We start from the raw sequence: 25,329 nt of genomic DNA, 5'->3' as shown, positions 1-25,329 counted from the left end.
AATCAGTCCCAGTTTGAAGCCTACTTTCTGTGTTCTGATCACATCCAGTCTTGTCTCCCTTATCGTTATGTCTAAATTTTCCCTTTGCTACCTAGCACAGCATCTGGGTAACCGAGTATTAATAATGCTACTTATTGCACACGATAGTCTCAAAGTGAAAATAATGGAACCTAAAGTCCACTAAAGATTTTTCTAGAAACAGAACTTATTCCAGTTCAGAGACTGTATAATGGATCCTCTCTGCTCGGAGGAGCATGGGAACATTGGAGAGCAGAGACCCTAACGGGGTCCTAGATGGACCGTTGTTCTAATCAACCATCTCTGAGGTCAGGCAATGGGCTGCCAAAAACCTCATTGGAGGTGTCAGGCATCACAGTCCCTCAAAACAGCAGGAAAAGACCTTCCCAAGTATAGCACGGCACCTCTGAATGCATGCTAGTGGCAGCAACTGAATGCCTGAAATGAATCATTGCCTTCATTGTACCCTTCCATGTACTGCACCGGTTGATTTGAATGTATGTCTGATCATTGCCTGGATACCTTTTCCTTATGTCAATATTTTTGCAATGAAACAGCACACAGCACTCTACCTGAAATTTTACAAACTGGCAGGGTGCTATTACAAAAGATTACTTAATTGTAGATTACTACTGTACATTTGAATTTCAGTATCTTATTAAGTTGTCAGATTTAATTACCGTTATATGTTTAGATTATGCCACAGATTATTTAGTTCGGTACCTAGGTTTGCCAACCTGTTCGCTTTGTGACATGACAGGGTGATAATTACAGCATTACTGGAGAACCTAAATTTTTCCACGGGAAAGACTAGAAGCCCTTGGCATCAGCACTGACCCTAGCAAATGCTCATTCTTGCAAGCGTAAGTAATGTTTACCTCAGCGTGGGTCTGGTTCTCTAAGACCTGTCTAATTCGCTACCCCACGAGAGAGGTAATGCGCAGAACAGGCCTGGGGTTGCTGGGTGTGAAACGCTCACAGCGAAATCTAAAACCACAGGAAATGCAACTATCTGGGCTTTGTCACAACCTCCAAACTGAGCCTCTGCCTGCTGCAATGCTTACCAAAGCACCTGGACTGCTAAGGGGACTCAGAGCCTTCCATCCAAATAACTATCTCTGCTACGGTTAGGATGCAAAATGGTATAGCTTTGTCTACAGCATCAAAGCTAGGGATGAGCAAGGACTTGGATGGGTAGGGCAGCTGGGTGCCCAGGCAAGTCATCTGCTCTCCCATCAGCAATGGCAACTACTGAAGGAGAAACATCAGCCTCTGTCTTTTCTGTTTAAATCAGATAATAGTTGCATAATCATCTTGCTTTAGAAAGGTCTCCCAGCTATTCTTCTAGCTTTTCCTACCTGCTTGCTGTCCTGGCTACTAACATTAATTGAGGCTAGGTTTCTTAGATCCAGGGTTTGGATGTAACTTCACCTTTCTCCTTCACAGAATCAGGTCACAACCCAGAGGAATGCCGTACTTTTTGGGCCTCCCCTGTGTGCATTAGTTTTTGCTGCCCATTTGCATTTCTGCACAACTTCTCCTAGAAATTTCATCTACAAATGGAAAGGATTTTCCTAAACCTGCTGATTTTGCAACTCTGCAGCCGAAAGCACCCACTGGTACATGCACTACACTGGTGGGAAACGCAGATTTCACCGGTAGGCTGTAATGAACTGCTGCAGAGATGAACCAACACCCAGTCCTGATCAGCATGGGCACAGCCTGGCTACGTTACTAGTATTTGCTGCTCTTATTGTTTCCCAGCTAACTTAACAGCCACTGAGTCTGGAAAATTTCTTGATACTCTCTGTGCTGTTGTTTCTTTTCTAGCTGTATTTGTCTTTAGTGCTCTCACGTAACTAAAATAAGGCCAGTGGCCCTACTCTCACTCCTGCCCACACAGAAAAAAATTAAATTCTGATAAAAGCCATCCTTTCCCAGCTTGTCTCCTTCCCCTGAAACCTTCCTCATTTCCTGACCCCCATGCGCTAATTCTCCTGGAGGCCATCCAGTCCATTGGGACCAGCTAAGATGAGCTGATTTTATCAGCGAAAAATTTCTCTTCTCAGAGATGAATTCCTATAAAATAGCAATGGTATGAGGGAGAACAGAGACTGAAACAGTGGGAGTGGGGACATGTACCTTCTGTTCCACTCTGGGCACCTTGACCCAAAACTTGGTGGCAACAACCTATGAGTAATTTACTGTCCCGTAGGAGCACACACCTGTTATGCATCTGGAGACCTTCAGAGACAAAGACCTTAAAGAATGTAAGATACAGCCTTAATCTTGCAGCAGAATCTGAAGGAGCTTCTGGCATGATAATCCTAACCTAAGATTTTGGTCCTATAATTATAAATATCTATGGCAGCAAAGAAGAAAATGGGCTGGCTTTCTTAGCAACTCATCTAATGAAGCTATAAGGAGAGAGAGCTTATTTTTATACTAGCAGATTTAATGTCTGACTTGAGGAAGGAGCGAAACTTGTGTTTTAGCCTTATTTTGCAAATACATCTTTATTCACTGATGATGATATCCTGTAACTGAACTCCGCTTTTCTGTCTGCAGAAAACACTGTAGATCTGAGCAACAGCCTTACCTGAGTAGCCAAATATTTATTAGACTAGAATTGTGGTCAGCTTATGGAGCGACAAGTCACTAACATCTGAGCTAGGCAACAGGTGCCTTATGAATATGCAAAGTGAAATACCTAAAATGGATAAACCAGGGTGGGTTTAGAAACACCGTATTTTGTCAGCTAGAGTAAGACAATGCTGTCAGAAAATGACAACAGAACCTATCCTCTCTAGTTTGAATCAATCTTTCAGAAATAACTGATCACAGTAATGGGTAATAAAAAAAAAGAATTTGCATTTGTGTGTTTCTACATTGTGACCTTGAATTTATCTGGCCTTAAACAAGCCTGGAAAATAAATATTGTTACGGGGCTGAGGTACAGCATGCCTCTAGGAGCTGCCCGGGGCGCACAGCAAAGGAGTAAAAGAATTAGAAGCAGCTTTGACACCATGACCTTTATTTGATCCCGCCCCCTCTCCAAGCCAGAAAAGAAACCCAGAAGCACCGATTTCCATTCCCCTGTTCTAACACCTAGACCATAACTCACCCTGGCTCCTCACAGAGGACCAACCAACCTCTATTTCTGCTCATACCTGACAGGTGTTGTGTATTTGGTCTGGTTCTGATGTGCTGAGACGCAGCGTTAGCTGTAACACACAAACAACCTCGTGCCTGCATGTCTCTGCTCTAACTGTTCTGACTGCTAGCCTCTTTCTGCACAAGCAGAAATCCTTTTGGTACTGTTATCAGGGACCCCATAACTACAGAACATTAGGTTTTTTCCAGTATGACTGAATAAACTTTTCTCCTAGCTGTCACAATAGCAAGGATGCTGAACAATTTAAATCTGCAAGATCCATTTCTCTGATGCAACTCATCACGTGCCCATCTCCCCAAGGGAAATGAGGGAAAAACACGTGCCTGCGGATTAAAAAAAAAAAAGAAAAAAAAAAAAAAGAGACTTGTGTATGCAGGTGGTGATGGTTCTGACAATGATACGCCTGGTAAGTTGCCTAACCAGCCATGCCTCAGCTTACCCAACTGATCACACCTATGTCAGCGTTGGGTCCCTGAGCTCTTCTGCTGGAAGGAGGCAAAGCCAGCCAAAAGCTACCACCTCAGAGGGAAACAAGTGAGTATGAACTCTGCGAGGCAGCTGGGCAAGGTATTGAACAGATGCTCACATCTCTGTTTTCCATATGCATGCTGTAGTTGAGAGTTCTGCACTCCATGTACTACAACTTTGAGTGATAAAACAGAAAACATTAGAGGGGAGTAGGACAGTGATTGATAAGATGAAACATCCTTCTTGCTCGGAGCCTCTCTCTTTTCCATACATAGGTATAGAGAGGCAGTAGGTAGAGTATCTGTATCTGTCACCGTGGATGGAGATACATAAATTTTTATGTAAGTACATACTATTTACTTCCTCTCTAGATACAATCAGTAGAGTTCCATGCATGTTTATATTTATGTAGCAATAAATACATTAGATAAAAGTAATCTATTGCTGTCACAATTACCTCTTACTCAAATATACCTTATAAATAATTTGTCTTCAGTTCTGATTGTATACACTGTATATTGATATTTCTTTGTCTAGTTATTATTAAAAAAACCCTGTCTCTGCCTCACTCTAATCTTTTCTTTGGCACAGCCATTGTTTTAAAAGCCTAGAATGATAATAAAGTATAGGGAAAACACTTAGGAGAGCCATCCATTTCTCAGCCCGTCTTCAGTTAATTAATACTCCACATTCTCAAGAGGAGGACAAATCTTAGCTCCTCCACCAAATTAAGGGAGGAAGAGATGCAATAAATATTCTACTGGGCTGAAGTCATTTTTGCTTCCATTGCAGTTCTGAGCTACAATCTCAGTTTGGCTGGGAACAGAGCACCCACCCTATGATGCCTCAGGGAAAAGGTGGTGTTTTTCTCCTTCTGAAGGACGAGAGTGGCCTCCACTCACACGTGCTTTCGCAAATAATACAGCAGTTACCAACACTGGTTACCACTTACCCTCCAGCCACGGTCTCTCTACTGGAAGCCTTGAAGCTTCACTCAAAATTTGCAGGAGGAACTGGCACATTTCCAGGAGCAGTGCTGTATGATCACGCCTTCCTTCACATGCCCGTAGCTACAGAAACTGGACTAGGCTATGCAGCCGGCTGCACTGAAATGGACTTCTGGCCCTTTTAACTTACGTATTTATATTTGGGAGAGACAGGCTGTGGCTCAGACTAGTGACAAGTCACCCTTTCATTCCTCCCTCCTTTAGCTTCTCTTTTTGTCACATCAGCATGCTCACAGGCAAAAGGAAGCATGCTCACCTCGCGGGGCTAGGCTGGACTTACCCTGCATGGATCGGATGTTCAGAGTGGCCAGGATGCTTTCTGTGTCCACCAGGGAGGGATTGTTGGAAGCAGTGGTGTCGGAAGACAGAATGGCGCATGCAGCACAACCCTGGACATTAACTGCCCTCAGATCTGCACAGGAGAGAGCACTGCCCTGGTAAAACCAAAGAAACAGTCGTAAGGAGAAGTCAGAGAAAGTGGAACATTAAGGCTCTTTAAGGGCGAAAGGTGAACATCAAGTGTGTTTCAAACTCAACTGGCATAAATGTGTATTGGAAACATCTCCAAAGTTTGGGCAACTTTGGAAATGGGAAGTGTCCAATAAATTGCAAGTCTAGACCTCTGAATTTTCTTCTCTGAATCAGGATTAGCTTCTCAGTGCTTCTGCAGGAAACCAGAGAGTACCAAGGCTCCCCCAGAAGAACTGAAATATTTAAGAAGGGAAAGTTTTTAAACTAGGTCTTGGATTCAAGCTCAAGTCCAGAGCCTGAGATTATTTTGGTCCTTTTCAATCCGAATTGTGCTATCATCAAGAAGTTTTAAAATGCATTTAGAAATGTGCATAAGAGCTAGAGAAAGGAAGGAAGAGGGAAAGAGAATATGCAAAAAATTCTTACTGAGAATAACCACAGCTTTGGGAAGTTCTGAATCAATTTCCATTCTCTTTGCAGATATTCCAAAGACCCGAGAAAAACAATGTCTTTCAACTCATGGTAAATGAAGTTACTAGCTCTTAAGGGCATCACGAAGTCCTGCAGCCCGATCAGTGGTGAGGTTGCATCGCCAAAGACGCAGACCAAAATGTGATCCTGCAGGTTCAGTGCTGCTCGGTCCTCGCAACTCTAAATTTAAAACAGAATTCTACTAAACCAGCTACTAGGTTTATTTTCTCTTCAGTTAGAAAGACTTAAACCATTTCTTAGCTGTGTAACATCTATGGGTAGAATGAGACTATATATAAAAAGAAGTATCTCCCCTTAAGTATTTGGATTCCAAGTGTATCCTACAGCAGTGAAAAATCCATATATGTTGGTGTAAAACATCAAAAATGTAGAACAAGGCAACAATACTAGTTTATTGCCAGCAGCTTAATAAGGCCTTTGCCCTGGTGTTTTTTCCTGGCTAATTGATCATGTTTCTCAAATGAGCTAATTAGTCTGGGCAAAGGTACCGGGGAGTGGGCTTTGCTTAGTGTGGTGCCTCACGGCTGGCAGGTACCACGGCCAAGTCGGCCGACCAGCCCTGCCAGAGCCACTGCATTAATGTCCACATTAACCAGCCAGGAGCTGTGGGATCAGTATATCCCTGCAACGTTCACTCCTTAGCAGTTTTTTTCCAAAGAGAAACAAGGGACTTTGTCAGGGAGAAGTTTCCTGATGAGAGATTAGAATCATAACCAAATTAAATGATTGTCTCTAACTAATTAGATTAGTTTAAATTGAATAATGAAACCTTTAGCTGTATTTAATGTAACATGCCTCGAGTCCAACGATTAGTCTGCTGAATGAAGCTAAACAATTAAAAACACAATCTATTTTATAGCTTATTTTATAGGAACAATTGGAAAAACTATTACTGCTGAAATCTGCAGAGGAAACGCGCAATTACAAGACCAACAGGAGCAGTCGGTACAGCAAATGAGCAGCAGGGAGAGGCAAGCCATTCTGAAGACACTACGGAGGGACCCCCAACCTGGGGCCAAGGAGCAACCACGTCTGGCACTTATTAGTTTATTACTGATGTCAAGGGAAAAAAAATACATTAATTCTCAAACATCTATGCTGCATTAGACTGACAGTTAAAATTTCCAAAAACCATTGAAGTTATTTGGTAATGTATACCTTATGTAAAACTCAGAGGACCATATTTTGATATGTGTTTAGGCACCGCTGTGTTTGCGTGGACATGAAGGAGGAACTTCTGTAAAGCATATCCGTCTAGGTGTCCGTGGTTTCCAAACAGAATGAAATGCTGAAGTGTTATGACAAATCCCATGGGAGTATACTTGCACCTTTAAGCACTTAAACAACTCTAAAAATATAGCTTTTAAAAACCCAAAGCGCGGTCTGGGACTTTGTCAAGCACCCAACTCACTCCCAAAAATGCATCTTAGACCCCCAGGCCTTGAGGGCTTGCCTGTCCCAAAAATGTGACTGCAAAAGAAGACACCACATGAACACGAAGAGCAATAGCCATTATGCACTAGTTTCCTTTGTGGGGATTCTTAATCCTCATAAAGAGCCCCTTGCGCAGTCCACCTTAGCCACACAAAACCACTCGGTACAAAACAGAAGTGGCACATGGGGAGTTAGGACACACCAGCAGTTATAAGCTTTTTCCTCATGTAAACCCGCCTGTAAGATCTTTTCAAAACATTACCCTTCGATTCACAGAGCTGAGCTTCCAGTCCTATTGGGATATTTGCCCATTTGTAATGACTAATCCTATTTGGAGGTTGCTGGGCAATAGGGCCCTTTTATTTGCTTGGAAGGAAGCTGCAGCATTTCAAGCAGCATGAATTCCAGCCTGCTACAAGTCTCCCAGCTGGCAGAACAGCTTGAACATTCTGTATTTTTGATGAAATCTTTGATCACCTCATTGCAAGATTTGGTTGCCTACTCTCAGCTCTCTGGCAGCTCTGAGCACAACCTGCCATTTCTAGATGGGATTTGTTCTTTTACGGATTGGACACATTAAATAAATAAACCAAACTGTCTTAAAGATATCCAGATCAATAATGTCACAGTCACGGGTCTGGAAACACAACATGTAAAATTTTAGAATAAAATAGATGTCAATCAGACCTTCCTTTGTCCATCTGCTGAGATAGGGTGCCTGCCCTGTTTCAGATGAACACAGAGGCATTCCTGAGCCCTTGGAGATCTTGCTCTGTTCCCAGGTTACCACCTAAACTACAAGAGAATATGGCTGTGGAACGAGCCATCAGCACCCACCACTGGAAGCCAGTCTCTGTGCGACCCTGGTCAACATACATTATCCGCAGGTCACTCCTGAAAAAGGGGCAATGGTAACCCCTCAGCCTCCCCGCTCTGCAGCGGGGTCTGTCTCCTACCTTTGCATACGAAATCAAAGTTAGGAATTGGCTAAGATAATATTGCTCATAAACAGCAGTAAAGAGTAAAGAGCAGTGAAGAGAGAGTGCTGTGCCCTCTACCCAGAGCAATGCATTGAAGTTCCAGCCTATTCCTAGGAGAACAAGGAGGAAAACACGTGAGGATCCCAAAAGCAAATGCCCCACACCTACCAGAAGAGCCTTGTGCAGTGGAACAGCATCACACCAGTGGAACATTCCTGTTGAATCTAGGATGGCTCTGCTGTTCTCCTCTCCTTGACCATCAAAATCCCTAAAACAGAGAGAGAAACTTCTCAACTACAGAACCACCTCTCAGCACTGGCAGCTGCAGTTTACCCAAGCTGAGATCACATCTCCAGCTGCTGCTGAGATGCCCTCTATCTACATCTTAGCTTTCACGTCTCATAGTAGCAAGGAAGAATTAGGCTGTATGAGTCACATATTAACCATGACAGTATGGGGGGAAAAGGGTTGTGTCATGGAGGAATTCCTTTGTCAATGTCAGCCGAGTGAGACAAACATCAGGAAAAATATACTGCAAAGTGTTTCCTTGAATTATAGTATCAGTTGTGATGTTTATATCTGTTTGGACTTGGTCCCTAGGATTATTTTAAATAATGAGTTCTTCATTGAGGACATTCACTGAAGCAGTATTTATATAAACATGGTCTTGAGTAAGAGCAAAAAGAAGTCAGCAGGAATTTTCCCCTTGAAGACAAGGACTTCAAATTATGCCCATATTGCAGGATATTCTTAGAGGCAAATTTCAGACACATAGCTGTGTTTGTGAGCACCGTGTTAGTTCAGAAGCAGCAACAAGACCACATGAAACAAAAGCCATTCAATCAGGCGCTGCTCTGAACATCAAACTATTTCAAAGGACTGCTGCAAGACAGAATTGTTGGGGAAGTCATGTCGAACGACAAACGGTTGTTCACGTCTCTTCAAGGCCCAGGCATGGACAGAAAAAGACCTGGAATGTGTGGGCTAAACCACTTGCTCAGCACCATCTCTCCGCTTTACTGTAGGTAGAGTCAGCCTCGACAGTTGGCATGAGAGCAAAGTTTATTTAATCACTCTGTAACTGAAATCACAATGATAACTGAAACTGGCCACCCAGGACTACAGCACATACTGAGCAGCAGCTTTAGCAGAGCCGTATGACCAGACAAGTGCTTGGTCCTGACATTCTTTTTCTTGTCCAGTTTGTCCTTATCTTGTCTCTGCAGAATCGGGTGAGGCAGGATTAACAGAAAGGAGAGGGGGGGATTTTGCTAGGGGAAGGTGTCATTCATTATGAGCCCTGCCAGGTGGATCTAGCTGTGCCCTGTACAGACCCGCTTAACGCTAGTATTGGGTTTAGCGTTTCTTTGCTCAGCATTAAGGAACCTCAGCATTTGCCCCATTTTTGCTAACAGGGCTGGAGGGGTTGCAGCTTGTGCCAAACTCCATGATGCCATAGCTATACAATTAACCCAAAGCCAAGATACCTACTTAAAATCACAGTCATTTCAGTAACTGCAGCATAGCTATAGAGTCTTTCCCATGCCAGAGAAGAATTCAAAGACCAGGCTGGAGCTTCTTTGCAGCTTCTACTAGCTCCCTGGATCTTAAACTAAGGCACTAGTAACAAAGCCCCAGGACTGATCATCTTAGAATAGGTTACCCTGTTCTTATAAATTAATATATTTCCAAGTTTTATAAATGTTCACTTATCCTAAAGCCAGCACAAGATATAAAAGCCACAAAGGGTCTACTAACGGCATGGACGTAAACCATAATGACTGACTTCTGCCTAGTTGCTCTCCAGTCTCCTCTGCAACATGCTGACAACATGCTGGGTCTGACTGTAACCCCAAATCTGGAAGCTGGTCCCTTCCATCTCTGCAATGCCTCCTGTCTCTGTTCTCTCCATGCTACCACGGGATAAGAGAGAAAGGGGTTGTCTACAGCAGATCCAACTCAGGCACCATCTAACCTTTAATATGGACAAGTAGCAGATAATGTGAAGCAAGGTGCAAGCTATGCCTGGTGGAGGGAAGCAGAGAAAAATCTTTCCTTCCAGCAAGAGAGGCATCGAAGAGGTGGAAAAGGTCTGTATGCACAGCTGCTGCACTACTGCAGCTCAAGAGGAGGCAAAAGCAGCAGGCACTGGCAGCTGGAAGTAGCCTAGGGGAAAAGAAAGGAAGGGCAAACAGAAAGCAGTGTGTTCCAGGTGCCAAATGCCTCGCGACAGCTCTGCTCCTCTTACAGACTGGCGGTACCAGGCCGCGAGCCTTCCAATCTTTTTCCAGGCCCTTTAGCTGAAGTCCGTTGATCTCCAGAAGTTGACAAAGCATAGACAAAGCCACCACACCACCTATCCCTGTTGCTCTCTTCTGCCACGTGCACCGTTCTTGCTCTAGGCAGCATTTGCAGCAAGACGTTTCACAGGCAAACGGCATGTGGCATGAAGCATTATTTTGATCAGCTTTGAATTACCCACCCTTCAGCAAAATCAAAGGTAATTTTGCATCTCTGACAAGGGGCAGGGAGAGGATTCAAAGCGGCTCTCCCAAATTTAGCAAGCCAGTACAAAACTGGAGGGAAAGGGGAGCGTGCACCCCTTTAAATCTCGGCAGTGTCTCTACGCAGCCCTGTGCTAACTGCAAGCAATTGCATCTATTAGCCACACGTCTCCTCTTCAGGTAGCAAATCCTTAGGCCAGTCATTAAACGGTATTTTGGCAACTTACAGACTATCTTCTCACAAACTCCCTTACTTGACTCAGATTTACCAATCAATCAATGTATATAACTCTATCATAATAAAGCCATCATCCATATACACAGCCTGTCAAAAATGACAACTCCTCATTCTAATATTATGGGAAATATATACGCCTTGGAGGAAACACCTGTTGGAGCCCTAAAGTGGGAGATCGTGGGAAAAGACAGCAGGAAACCCACTTCATCATAACAGCATCAACCTTGCCAAAGCCAAGCACATTCTGATTTAACAAGCCATTCTTTAGTTAAGGGTTCCTTCTGCCATATACTCTGCAAATTACATGATTCTTACGGAAATCTGATTTTCCTGAGAGACTCATAAATCATCCTGCACTGGACTCTGAGCAGCTTGAGGACGAGGGCACTGGAACTGACATGCTGTAGTACCCGACAGAGACAGAAATAGTCTCGGATTGGGCTACAGTCACTCACTACAGCCATGAGCAGGTTATCTGGGTCACAGATTGACTGTGCTGTGGCTGCGCAGTTATCTGTGTTGGCTCTGCATGAGTCTGGAAAGAAAACAGTTGCGTTCATGTGATGCTGTGCGCTGCCGTGTCTGTATTACCTTTCGTTCTCTATCACATTCTCATTTAAGGTCCTCACCACTTACATCACGCTGAGCAGAATATCAAAAAAGCACAAACCACGCTACCAAAGAGCATACAAGTGGAGCTTACTTACAAAAACACTGGGTGCTTTGGACTGTGGGCATTTCTGAAAACGCGGTCGTGGCCGCCGAGCATTTCAAGATACTGTTCCACAGCGTCAGGTGCGTTCGCCACTGGTGGAACCAGTCTGTGCCCAGCCCACACGCAAACTGAGTCTGCTACAACAACAGCCCACCATTAAACTCAGAGAAAAATTTGGTTTTATACTGCAAGTAACCCCAATTCAATACCTTACACATCATCTGGAATGGCAGTTCGGTCCAGCGCACCAGAATGGAACAGAGAGTGGTAAAACATTTCTCTTTTGCCCGTTTCGACAGCTATGACCTAACATAAACCAGTCACTCACTTTTCTGTGAATCAAAGTAGATAACGTAGCTCTCAGCTACACTAAAAGATGGTCAGACACATCCAAGATGTTTCAAACTTCATTTGAGGACTAACATAAGTGATTAACAGTTGTCTATAGCATTAGAAGGCAGGGAGTGGAAGTCCTTTTATCAAATTGCTAGCTGCCAACAACTTCCCGCTGACAAGCTATCTTTAAATTCTTCATAATGCCTTTGCAAAGCCCTAAAGCTGTGTTGAATCCCTCACTTGCAGTCTTCCGACATCAGCTCTTCCACTCCTTGTCGTGGGAAAATGTGGCTACGATGAGTCTTAATGTCATGCATACGCATCGAGGTCTGCGCTCGTTTGGTTTGCCTTCTGTGCTCGAAGTACAGAATAGCAGCAAGTCTGCAGGAATCCGAACTTATTTGTGTCCTAAATTTTGCCCAGAGAGAGACAAAGGGGTAGAAGCCTACTCACAAAGCACCTCAGGGCAAGCAAGGCCTGGAAGAGTGGCATCATTGGTCCTCAGAAACCTACCCACGTGAGAAATCTGTGCACAAAAGTCTCCAGAAAGAAAACACCCACAGGTACCCGAGCAATGCAGGCAGGTTGCTCCAGCAGCTGGAGCTGGAAAGCCCTGGCCCACCAGCACAAAGGCCCTGACATCCTTCCCCTTCCTCTGTACCACAACCTTGGGGATGATTTAACACTTGGCATGTGGGCCGCTCGGTTCACATCCCATTTGGGAATCCTCTTATTGTTTTTTGAATCGCTCCCAGACCCGCACATATGCTAACCTTTTCCTTTAGGGAGGAGTGGAGTTTCACACACAATGAAAATTGTCTGCAAAGGCTGCTACAAAGCCCCTTTTCTCACTCCCAGGCCCACATTGTGAGAATATGGTGCTTGTCTGGACTTGGCTTGTTCATCTTCATGGATTATATCACTCCAACCACAATGCATCAAAGTGCTTTCCCTACCTCACAATGAACTACAACGCTTAATTAATTGACACAGAGGTATTACACCTCATTGCAAAGTATTACAATTTAGAGTATTCCATCCAATAATTAACAAATACATCAGGCAACAAGTAAAACCAATCTTAAAAATGAGCAGTTAAAATTTTTCTTAATTACATCCACTGAAGCAAACCTGCCCCTAAGCAATGCACATGTAATCCCAGTGAAGTCGGTGAGGTTGTACAGAATACACTAAAATAAAAATAGTCTGCAGTTATCATCTATATTGCAGCAATACTTACAGTCCCCCACTAAGTTTAGGGACTCCTCCTTTATTCAGAGCTGTAAACACAAACATTAAAGGTAAAAGAAGCTGAACTGAGAAAACAGCATAGAAAGATACACGTAGCATTCGGACTTACACAACACACCAACAGAAAGGCTGAAGCCTAGTCAAACAGGCGCTGGCTGACACCACATTTTAAAATGGAGACAAGAGTCTCTGGTAACACCAGGACTCCAGTGATGATGCCTTAAGAAGAACTCCTGATACCTGTGTGGCAAAGCGTGGAGACTTGGCTGCACTGGAGAAATTCAGAATGCATAACGATAACTGGACTGAACCGTCTGAACATCGATCTAGCTGCATTGGGGCCTGCTTCGCTAAAGAAACCTCGGCGGGACATACAAGAGAAGACATCTTCTGCTTTTGTTATCTGCTCTCCATTTCTGCATTTAACCTCCATCCAAACCACCTCCCTCCGCTAACACTGCACTGTGTGAGGACATGTTGTTCAGCCATAGACAGAAACCAGGTGTAGTAACTCCACCACTTTTGCAAATTAATATAGCACAGTTGTTGTGGGGAAGCTGGATACTACCTCTTCAGGAAGATCTCATGTGTCAGAGCTGAGAGCCATTGTTTCTGACAGAAAACAACAGCTCATTATTCATAACATCCCTTGTGAAACCTTTGCTGAAGTCTCCCTCTCCCCCTTCCGAGGTCACAGGAGGGCCAGACAAAATCCAGCTTCTTCTCCTTGACATGGACAAGTGTATGTGCATATTTTCGTTCTTCCACTGCTACTTGGGCTGGGCACAGGTTGTATTTTAAAACCTAAAGCCTGATCCTGCTACCCACACACAGAACAGAGGCTTGCTTTGATTCCAGAAAGGCTGTTCAGAGAGTAAGACAGCAGACAGCTTGAGTAAGGGTGGCAAAATTCAGCTCCTAATTATTAGATTAAAACCTTGAAACAGTTGTCATGTATGAAGGGACAAAGTAGAATTTGGCAAACAGGAAGGGAATAAACAATCTTCTCGTAATGATAAATAATCTCTGAAGACAACCTTGTCATTTTTTGAGAGCATCTCAACAGTTCCCTGCTTTTATTTTTTTGGTCACTGCTTATCAAAATTTTCATGGCTAGTTAGTGGGTTAATTTAATTATGAGCAGCATTTGTGAACAGCCTGATGGGGGATCTGCAGAGGGCAATAGAATCTGTTCTTGAATTATGAAATTGCACACACACACACATCTGGAAGCCGTCACGGGACAGATCGCTGTCTTGTAAATGCATGTTGAGTGTTACAGTATTTTACTAAGCACTCCCAATCTGTCAAGGTTTACAGGAGAGTAGAGGCTGGGAACATTTGGGATCATTTGTGGCTTGAAGCCATTAGCTACTTCCACCCACTTATTGTGACGTTATTAATAGCAAAATAATCTAAAGAACAGAACTTGGCTTACTCAAGATCTTAGATAATAGAAGCAATTTTCACTAAGGGCCAAAACCGGGGAGCCAGGACCCAGATGAACAATAGGCTACGCTGGGTAGCACAGCCTTATTTTTGGCTGAAGGGGTGGTAACTCTGTGCAGGCTCTGTTCCTCAGAGGCTTTGCCTGCAGCCCTAGCCTAGCCCTGCTGTTTCAGGTCTGTGCAAGAGGTGGCACATGGTGACACCACCAGAGAAATAACCAGAGGACAAAATGCTATGTAAGCAATGGGATGTTGACCATCCCTTACTAACTGCCCTCCTCAACAATGGATAATGGTAAGAAGGGCATTAAGGACCACACACAAGATAGAGAGATTTACACTTCATTAAACTACGCACAGCGCAACAAAAGCTACCTGCCAGAACAGAAACGTGCGAGCTGTACCTCTACGCTATCCCTACTAACACTCAAGTTAACTGGCATGCGTTACGCTTGCACGACATCCAGGGATTACTGTATCGGCAATACCAAGAATAAGCGACAGCATAAATTCTCCTGGACTCAAAGACAGAGACTGGAACAGCCAATTAGCTACCAAGACTCAAACCATGTGGAAGTCCAATTCTAGCCTGGCACACAGTAATGCATTTCATCCCATGAAAAGCAAGCTTTTCCCATGAAAAACAGGCTTTGCCCATGAGAGAAACTTTGCATGAAGTTTCATCACCTTCTGGAGCCGTAGCTCAATGAGAAGATTTGGAAGACTTTGAAACTTCATGGAGCTTTTGGCTTCTTGTTAAGCGTTGCATATCTGTTCAGTTTAAATCCCCATCCAATCATTAAATACGGGTGTTTTTTTAAATGGGTCATTATGGTGTGATTTATGACATTGGTGTAATTGTCAGAATTACTGTGGGTAATTAAAATATGAAATGCATGCTGCCAGAGGCTTCAGTCACTCTCAGCACCATCATTAAAAATCAGGAGCTGACCAAATTATAAATAGACTGGTTTGCACAGGTTCACAGGGAAAGCTAATTATGAAACTTATCCTTATGCACTCAGAACTCACACCATCAGTCATGCAAATTCTTTAAGTGATTATACTATTGTATAACATGGAATCGGATTAGTATGTACAGGTGGGTGCAACTCCGGTTACAAAGGGCAGTACAACTGTACTTTGCATGGTAAATGTGAATCCATAAAACTCTTATGCAAGCTTGATGATAGATGTGGGACAAGGGCCTGGGGAAGAGAGAGGTGGTGTATTCTCACATGCAATATAGAAAAAAAAAGACTGAGGAATACAGGGAGAGGCTGCAAAGGATAAGTCACTCTGATCTACAATGGTAAGCCTCGGAGAAACAAGAGAGGCATGTGAATACAAGGGATGAGAGCTTCAGAAAGAAGCTGGAATAAACTTTGGATCAGCTGGCTACATTCATACGGAATAGCAGCTGGCTAAAATCACAGGGAGTTTAGGTGCCAAATACAGTGAGTGTGAATACAAACTGAAGGGAAGAAAAAATTCTATATAATATAAGGGTGGGCAAAGGCTGACACTTTTCCTTTCTAGTACTCTCAATTTTTTACTCCCCAGAAGGGAAGGAATAAGGAAAAAAAAAAAAAAGCTGAAGGCCTATATACAAAATTCAACCAACATTGAATCAAGAAGTAAATCACTGATGGAAAAAGAGTCCTGTTAAGAGGTACCAGTGACATCTCCAATGACTTAAAGCCCAAATGGAGCATGCTTTTGCTTATTATGGGGTTTCAAATAAATTTCTGGAAAAAAAAAAAAAGGAAAAGGTAAAACCCCTCTTTCAATACTAGTGAACAGACGTGGTTTTCATGCAAAGGCACAACGTAGTCTGTACAAAACAGGTTTGGGCAGATTTTGCATACTATGGAAGCTAGGTTTTCTGCATCAGAAATCCACTAAAATATCTGACAAACTGTTGTGATGGAGCAGTCTTATTGGTTGTGCAAGTTTCAGTGAAGGCAAGACCTCAGTGTTCCACGAGCAAGACTCAGCCAGCCTGCATCAACAGAACAATCTACTGGGGTGCTTAAAGATCCATTTATACCAAGGAGAGACGTGTTCCAAAAATAATGCTGATTTATATAGAACCACAGAATCATTAAGGTTGGAAAAGAGCTCTAGGATCATCAAGTCCAACCACCAACCCAACACTACCAGGCTTCCTAAACCATGTCCCCAAGTGCCACATCTACACATCTTTTAAATACCTCCAGCGACGGTGACTCCCCCACCTCTCTGGGCAGCCTGTGCCAGGGCCCAACCACTCTTAGTACAGACATTTTCCTAATATCCAATCTAAACCTCCCCTGACGCAGCCTGAGGCCGTTTCCTCTCGTTCTATCACTAGTGACTTGGGAGCAGAGACCGACCCCCCTCACTCCAGCCCCTCTCAGGCAGCTGCAGAGAGCGAGAAGGGCTCCCCTCAGCCTCCTCCAGGCTAAACCCCACCAGCTCCCTCAACCTGTCCTCGTAAGACCTGCTCTCTAGACAGTAAGTCTCTCAGACTTGCTCTTGTACAGGTATTCTGTGTACCAGTACAAGATTCTGGGAGCTGGAGATTTGCAGAGAGAAAGCTTGGGGGAAAGTATGCACAGATGATCTCTCCCACCTGAATTTAACTCAGATGAACCTAATTTACTGCATGCGTATTTATCACCTTAGCTATCACCCATCCAACCCATCACCCTGACGAGCAGCCCTCAAAAATACACAGCAAGAAAAATGGGGCTTCCCAACAAAAAGTGGAATGCAAAATATTACTGCCTCCTCTTAGAAGAGCTCCCTGCCTAACACAGTTCATAAACTTCTAGCATCCAAAATATCTGTTCATCTTCTTCCTCATGTGTCCCAAACTCCAGAAATGCCGTTCATGTAGTTCAGGAGAGGCTCTTCAGAATTCCACCCTGAAGTGTCTGAGAGGTACCTACAGGCATCCACACTTTTCCGTGTTTCTGTAAACCCTCCGAGGTTTGGCTGCCACTGAAACACCTCTTCCACGTCTCTCTCCCATTCTAGCAATAAAAGTAAAGCTGAAGGAACGTGAAACTTGTCTAACTTGTGAGGTTCTTTGCTATGCCAGCAGACTGCTAAATTTTCCACAGAGCCTCCACCCTGTAGTGTAAATACCAGGTAGTGATCAAAAGCACAATGTGCCTGCTGACAAAAGGGATCTTGCTCACTGTAACAACACTTTCTCCACCTCTATCTATCTCCTTTTTCTTGAGAACACAGTTTTACACTTGTCCTTCATACAAATAACCCGAGGGTGGGAATTATTCAGAAGGCTCGTGTTTGACACCCCATCTGTTCATTTCTGACAGCGATATATAATGTAAGGCTATAAAAACTTGAAAAATAATGCAACATAAAAAGGGATTGACTCGGCTCCAAGAGGCCATAAACGGTAACAAATACCATTGTATGATTTATTTCATGCTGTAATCTTTACAGTAAGTCATCTTTCAGACATTTCCTTGTGACAGGTTTTAATAATATTAATGCCCAGAGCAATCCAAATCATCGCCAATAGACATATTTATCAAGCTGCCAATCCAAGTAAATGAAATTCTATAAGCAATAATGTAACATGTTTAAAGGAAGCTAATAAAACAAGTCAGGAGAGAAATATTACTGCAAAGTATGCTCTCTCTAATCCAGCCCTGGATTTTATACAGCCAAAATGCAAATCTTTCCCTCCATGATTTATCACTCCAAAAATACCAATGACCTTTTCAGGAGCTCTTGTACAGCCCTACTCACACATTTATAAAGATTGTGATGCATTCTGCCAGATTAGCTGAGCTGGAGTGCTCAGCATTACTGCCTTGTTTTGCCCTGCCTTTGGACTGGGAAGCGATGGGAAGCATCAAAGAGTAGGATCTTAAGTCTTTAAGATTTATTAAAGACTGACAAGCCTTAACATAGGCTCGGCAACTCAGCAGGTATTTACCAGCAATTATCCAGGCACTAGGTAAGTTACAATTAACAGGGAGCTAAAACTTGGTTCTTCAGCCTGGTTTCCCTTTTAATCCAACTGAGTTTTCACTAATCCATTGCTTGGCTGGAGTGACTCTACACCAGGGCAAGAGGGAAGACAACGTTGCAGAGTTGTGTACACATGCAGCCTTGCTCACAAACATTCTTTTATGCCTCACTAGAAACTTAGCAGGAATGAAAAACAAGAGTCAACAATTCAGCAAAACATACACCATTAAATTTGTCATGCCTTAGGCAAGAATGTGTGGAAAAACCATGACTAGTAAAGCAAGTGTATCGATGCAGGGGCTCAGAAGCACTCGAGGAATCCGAACAGGTCTTTATGTATTCACTTCTGGGTGAGCTTTATAGGTCTTAGGGGTTTTTTTGTATTGGTTTGTGATTACTTTTTTTTTTTTTAATGATGCTAATTAAGTTCTTCCCCTGGATATAAAGATCTGCTTATTTTCAGTGGGGGAAACAAAAAGGGAAAGGAGGAAACATACAAGATTTAACACGTGCAATACAATGGAAGCTATCTTCCATTAAAATAGTCTAGGACACCAGTAGTATTGGCAAGACCTGAATCAAGTACGTGTTTTGAGTCTTATAATAGGCCATGCCTAATTCTTTCCCACTGTGCTTTATTGAATTTCCCTGAATAATGGTTTGATTACATTTTTCATTGATTAACCCCATGCAAATCTTGTCTCACTCTCAGATGCAAATTTCTGCTTAAGAAAACTCTGGAATTTAAATATTCACCTGGGCTAAATGTTCCAAAAACCACAGATATTTTCAAAGGACCCTGTAAAAGGGCAAGAGGGTAAGTATCCAAGTAATTTTAAAAGCACTACTTGCTGGACACAGTGGAAGCAACCCCTATTGTATATCCAGAGAACCCTGGAAATGGAGCTTGTGTTAAAATGTCTACCTTCCCTGGACCAGATGGCAGTTCACCATCCTAAATCAAATGGAGGAGAGATCTGAACCTGGAGCTCCCCTTAGTCACTGTCCTAACTATCCTAATTTGGAAGCAAAAGGTCAGTGGTAGCTTTTCTCTTAGCAGAACACCCCAAGTGGAAAACCTCACCTTAGTGTGAAAATGGGCAATTGGATCCAATTCTGTTGTTGGTTTAAATAATAATAAAAAATGATTTAAGGTGAATTTGAGAACCGTAATGTTATGAGAGTCAGCCCCAAAGAGCTGTATTTTGCATCGTGAGGTTTCCTCTATGACTTTCAATACCTCATTTCACCCTTCCCTCCTTCCCTTTGCCTCCCCACTCTTTGTCTGCTCTTTCTACTTAGACTGAGAGCTCTTTAAGGCAGAAACTGCCTTTTACCATGCACATATACAGCATCCAGCCTAACAGGATCCCATTCCCAGTAGAGGCCTCAAGGCACTGCTGTAATACAAATAATGAATACTGCAACTAATAACAACAGTACAGTAAAATGTCCTCCCCCGGGAAGTGTTGGAAGACCAGTCCCTGGTGTCATTTAAAGCTAAACACCAGAAAACATACCTGCACTGACTGGGTAGAATATGGAGCCTTTATGATATGGTGATGAGGGAGAATCTTGATGGGGATGGGAACAATTATTTATCTGCATATTTGGCTATTTCTTTAGGAGATTTCAAAATATCTGTTAGTAAAATTTTTGTTCCTCTCTGCTAAGCAGCAGCAGAGATCTCGGGGAAAATAAATAAATAAGAAATATATAATCCCCAAGGTGTAATCCCGGAGTATGGAAACTCACTTCACTTAAATACCTCCCTCTGGCATAATTGACTTTTCATGTGCATGTTAATAATGATATTTCAGCAGGTTGTGAGGGCTTGTTCTTCTCCCCCCGCCCCCCATGGTAAATTATGTTATTGGGCACGAGGAGGGGGAGGGACACATTATAAATCTAATTATGTTTTCGTTTATATTTAACAAGTCAGCACAATCTGCTAGTACGCGCACACGTATTTACCGTGCAGTCCCAATATTTACAGCTGACCTAATCAGTTGTAGGACAGCAGCACTGAGCAACGTTTTATTGTCCCGATACCATGTATGTGCCGGGGACAGCTGCTAAGATGCAAAGCTCTCCAGAGGACACCTTGGAGTCCTTGCCATACTGACTGTTGCCTTTGCTGCTGAAGCACAAAATAGGGTTTTGGTGGGAGGGGAGACATCATTTGTCAAGCCTCTTCAGTTCTACAGCGGCTGCAAATTGCTCACAAGCAGAAATAAGGCAAGAAATACTGGTTTGTGCATCTCTTCTCCTACTAGGTTCCTGTTTACTCCCTGCAAATCCTGTGACGCTGTTTGCCAATATGTCCTGCCACCTCTCTAGTGGATGCTTTGGAAGAGCGTAACAGCTTGCTGTCACTGACAGCTCGGTATCAGACCATGATACCCTTCCTCACGCTGAATGTAACAGCTCAGGTTATGATGAGTCCCAGTGCAAGTCAACTGGACTGGCAAACTAAGTACACTGTAGAGAAGAATATTGCAATTCACACCTTGCCTTAGACAGCAGATGACTATGCCACCAGTTTGTAAACCCTGCTGGGAAATCAGATTCCTCAGGCTAGGAAGAATTTAGATGGCCTAGAAAGGACTTCTTTAGCATGCATTACTGATGCTAGAGACAAAGGCTGTAGGGTGTCATTTCTCTTCCATCTCCATTTGCCTTTAGAGCAATCTTCTCTTAGAGTATAACAGTTTGCTAGTCTTCCAGGTTGCTGCTAGTGGCACACTGCAATTAAATACCTAAGCAAAGAGCCAAGCTTGGTGTTGGCGTTTCTGTTCCTAGCCCTAGCTGCTCCTGCCTCCACTCTGCTCTCTCAGAAGAAGCCAAACACAACATGCTCATGAGTCAGCTGCTCAGTGGTGGTGTCGCTGGGCTTCTGTCTGGAAGGCAGTGAGCAATTTCAGGAGGTGTACCAATCCCTTCCCTTCCCCTTGTTCCCCCACAGCAGTGTCAGGAGCTCACAGCATAGGCTTTGAGCTTGTAGGAAAGTACAAGAGGCCAAGGATTTGGATGCATAGGCGTAAGTTGCATTTTCTATGCTATTCATTTAATCAAGATAGGGAGAAGCCGTAAACCACCCACTTCAACCACAGCCACCAACAATGGCAGAATAATGAGTAGAGAGGTGCATGCCACTGTTCCCACTTTCCACACAAATTCTGTCAGTCAGTCCAGGAAATGCCTGCTCAGCATATATGCAGACTTACGTTTCTTACCCATTAACAAAACTCTGAGGTAGAACACCAAGGGACCTCGACTTTGCAGGCTCTCCATCTGAAACATGCGATTCTCTACAGATTTTCAGTTTCTCTGAAACAAAGGCAATGAAACAGAATTGGGTTCCTTTTGTTGCAGCCTTCAGTTGCATTTAGATTGTGTCTGCAAATGGCTACCATGGCATTTGAGAATTCTGTGGGGGCTTCAGAAATGCTAGACAAAGGAGCTCTGAGTAATTGGTTATTCATACCAACTGCTCAGAAACACAGCACAGTGTTATAAAATAGTAATTCCATCTAGTATGCATAAAACAGTCTTAAATACGGTGAGGACTACATACTTAACGCACCATTTCATTCCAAAGGCAGCTCCTTTTCTTTGTGAGGTCCTTGTGGAGGAATCCAGAAGCTAAAAACTCACTCAGAACTGCTGAGGTTTCCCCCCAAAGTGAAGGAAACCTTTGTCACTTCTGCAGGTGGAAGCATGGATGAAGGAAGCATACCCTCAGCACATAAGGATCACACAAGTGTGTGTTGGTTAAGACCTTTGATCTCTCATTCTGCATGGAAAAGAGTGAGATGTGCTCTCAACTAGAAAGAATCACAGCTTACATTTGAAAAGGAGGGGGTCCCAGGGCTGGTCCTGAAGGGGGTGAGCAGGTTTCTGGGCTGGTCCTGTAGGGAGGGGAAGGCCAAGGTGCATGGGGGTGCTGGGGCTGGGCCTGTCCTTAAAAGTGTGGAGGAGAAGGATCCTGGTCCTGCAGGGGAGAAGAATCGCTCCCAGTGCTCTATGAAAACACCATCATGCATACGAGCCAAAAAAAAAAAAAAGCCAGAGGGTAGAAAGAGTTCATACTCTGTGCTTGTACTATCCTCATACTTGTCTTAACTGACTTGCAATTATTTACAACACTGCTCTCTGCGAGTCAAACAATTTTTAACTTCCTCGATTTCCCACCAGGAAATCAAAATTTAGAAAGGCTAAGTGGCCTAAAGTCCCAGATTGAATCTGAGGAAACATCAAGAAAATGAGCTCAAGTTTCCCAAATCCTAAAGTAGCCATTTAACAGCTGGAACATCTTTTCTCTGACATTTGATCTAGTCTTTTCTGGACCATAATCTGAGGTCATGAGCCATTAAGCCCAGTGTTATAACACCAGGAAGTCATTTGAGGATGTATAAGCAGCACCCTCTGAGATTGTTCTAAGAGCACCAGAGCCTACCTACATCTCCTGCTTTCACGGTGAGGTAGCTGGTTCAGGAGGCATGATGTTACTCCTCACACGCCCCTAGTCTGTATCTTCGTTGCTAATCTGCATTCCTCCCCTTGTCAGCATTTGACAGGAGGCGCAGCAAAGCCCTCTGTGTCACATGTGTCTAAACATGTCCAACGCATACAGATGGGAAAGGTTGGACTGGAGGAACATTCAGACACACGTATCTTTTTATCTCAAGCTGACAGATGAACCCTCTCACGGAGCCTTAACTTTCTTGCGATGTCATAACTATTGCCAAACCATACTAACCCAGGTGAAACAGCAAGCAATTCCAAACATACCCCTGGCAGAAAAAGGGGCATCTCTCCAAATAGGTGGGTTGTCAACCTTCAGCTCTAAGTGTGCTACACAGGTGTGCTAAAAGCAGGTGCATTTCGCCTTGGTAACAGGATACCTCTTTCTGCAGCCCTGTGTTCAAGGAGCTGGGAGTTGGATGGGGAGAGAGTGCGCTCTGAGGATACTACATGCCACTTGGTTCCTCTAGGTCAAGCTTAAAGGAAGTTACCATAAGTCAAGTCAGAGAATGAAAATTCCAAACAGCCTGTCTTACACAGGCACTGATAAGTATCCAAGAGAACTCTTTTACAGTCTTCTAACGCGAGGTACTTGGCCAACTCCACAGAGCTGGGCTCAGTCCCAGCCTTTATCACAGGCTTCCTGGGTTACTGTGAACAGCCTCTGCAGCACCTCAGAGCTGCCCTGGGCAGTCAGATGCAGAACAGGGAGAAAAGCTCTCATTTACTTCTATTACCTGGCCAGGTCCCAAAGCAGGGCAGGGTGCCATTGTCTCAAGAAGCCCTATTGCCTCTTAATGCACATCTGATGATTAAAAAAAATAATAACCTAGTAATAGCTTTTCATGAAGTCTGGATGATAAAGGAAAGAGTAGCCTTTGTTGCTGTTCCGACTGCACTCTGGTACACCATTTATGCTCCTATTAAAGTGACAACAGTAGCTCCTTTAACTAAAGCTTCCAATCTGTGAGACTCCTGTATCAGTTTTTAGATTCACGACCATGAACTTGCTTTTTGCCAACTAAATCTCCCTATTTCCATTGCAAGTTCTGGAGACATACTCATCTACACCAGTCTCTCTTCCATCTAACCTTCCCCTTTGCTCCCTCACAAGGAGTTTGGAGGAATCCAGAGCACCACGTACCACTTAAACTACATCATATGGAGAGTGGAAGAATGAACCAAAGTGCTTGTAATTAAGCTCTGTTTTGCTCTGATACATCCAGAATCCTAGCAGAAACCAGTGGCAAGATCTTATGCCTGGCAAAGCTCCTGATCCACCTCAGGCAACCACTCTCTCTGCAGCTAACTGGTGCAGAACTGCAGGTTTGCAAACAACTGCTTTTTATAAATACACATTTATACTGAAATGTCATCTTGTCCTTTTAAAATCTAAGATTGCCTAGGAAACGAGAAGAAAACCAACCAGGTGGAGAGCTCCTACAGCGTCAATGTCTTTCTATTCATCTGCCATTGACTTTTATTAAGATGTCTTCACAGTTTATGGAAGTCTCTTTTCTGGGAGGTAGCTGGCTTTCAGGGACCTTAGTTACATCTATGCTGATAAGTGTGCTGGACTGAAAACGGGCTCCAGCTTCTCTTTCTACATGACATTACTACATGGAGTCCTCCAGGTGTCAGCATGTTTGTGCTTGTTCACTGAGTCTGGCTGGGCACAGGGTGAGTAAGTTTTGCCTTTATCTCAACCATCTGCAGTTCAGAGGCGTGTTTTGTAATGGGGCTTGGCTGCCATCTGCTGCTTAAAGGATTTGCAAGTGCTTGAAATACAAGTAGGCACACACATGTACATCCACATTTAATGGAAAGCTCCTTGTCAACTCTTTAAAGCAAAACACCATCTCTGTGGAGGCAAGACACTAGCAGAGATGTTTACAGGAGCCTAGAAGAGGCGTGCCTCTTCTTGGTCTTAAACACTTAATGAAAATGCGTCACACTTCACTTTGGTGTAGTTACATGTAGATCCGAGAGGCTGTTCTCTACTTCAACAGAAAAGTAACACCTAACAAAGCCCACATCTGCAAAATGGAGCTTGAGGTGTAGAAGGAATAAGCTGCTCTGGTTAGATGTTACCATGATTAATCTGTTCTTCCAATCCAGCTAAGATTCCCAGTCCTCAGAGCAAACACCAATAAGTGTTGCTATACAACTTGTAGAACCTCAAAAACATTTATCTGACTTCATGTTTAAAGTTTTATATTCTAATGACAACAGTGATTCAGACACACTTCCTCAGGGAATCCTGACCAAGAATCTA

The 25,329-nt window shown here is 43.5% G+C and overlaps 1 protein-coding gene across 1 annotated transcript in view; it reads right to left on the bottom strand.

The window, feature by feature from the left end:
- The window catches only part of KCNU1 (potassium calcium-activated channel subfamily U member 1), a 52,966-nt gene that overhangs the window by 9,440 nt on the left and 18,197 nt on the right, over positions 1-25,329 (bottom strand). The window contains exons 19-22 of the mRNA XM_064472532.1: positions 21,764-21,857; positions 8,214-8,313; positions 5,566-5,790; positions 4,925-5,102 (exon numbers count right to left, since the gene is read on the bottom strand). Of these exons, the coding sequence (XP_064328602.1) occupies positions 4,925-5,102; positions 5,566-5,790; positions 8,214-8,313; positions 21,764-21,857 (597 nt within the window). The remainder of the gene's footprint in view (positions 1-4,924; positions 5,103-5,565; positions 5,791-8,213; positions 8,314-21,763; positions 21,858-25,329) is intronic.

The sequence above is a fragment of the Phalacrocorax carbo genome, chromosome 24, assembly GCF_963921805.1.
Source record: "Phalacrocorax carbo chromosome 24, bPhaCar2.1, whole genome shotgun sequence".
NCBI lineage: Eukaryota > Metazoa > Chordata > Aves > Suliformes > Phalacrocoracidae > Phalacrocorax > Phalacrocorax carbo.
This window is presented reverse-complemented; position numbering and strand designations above follow the sequence as displayed.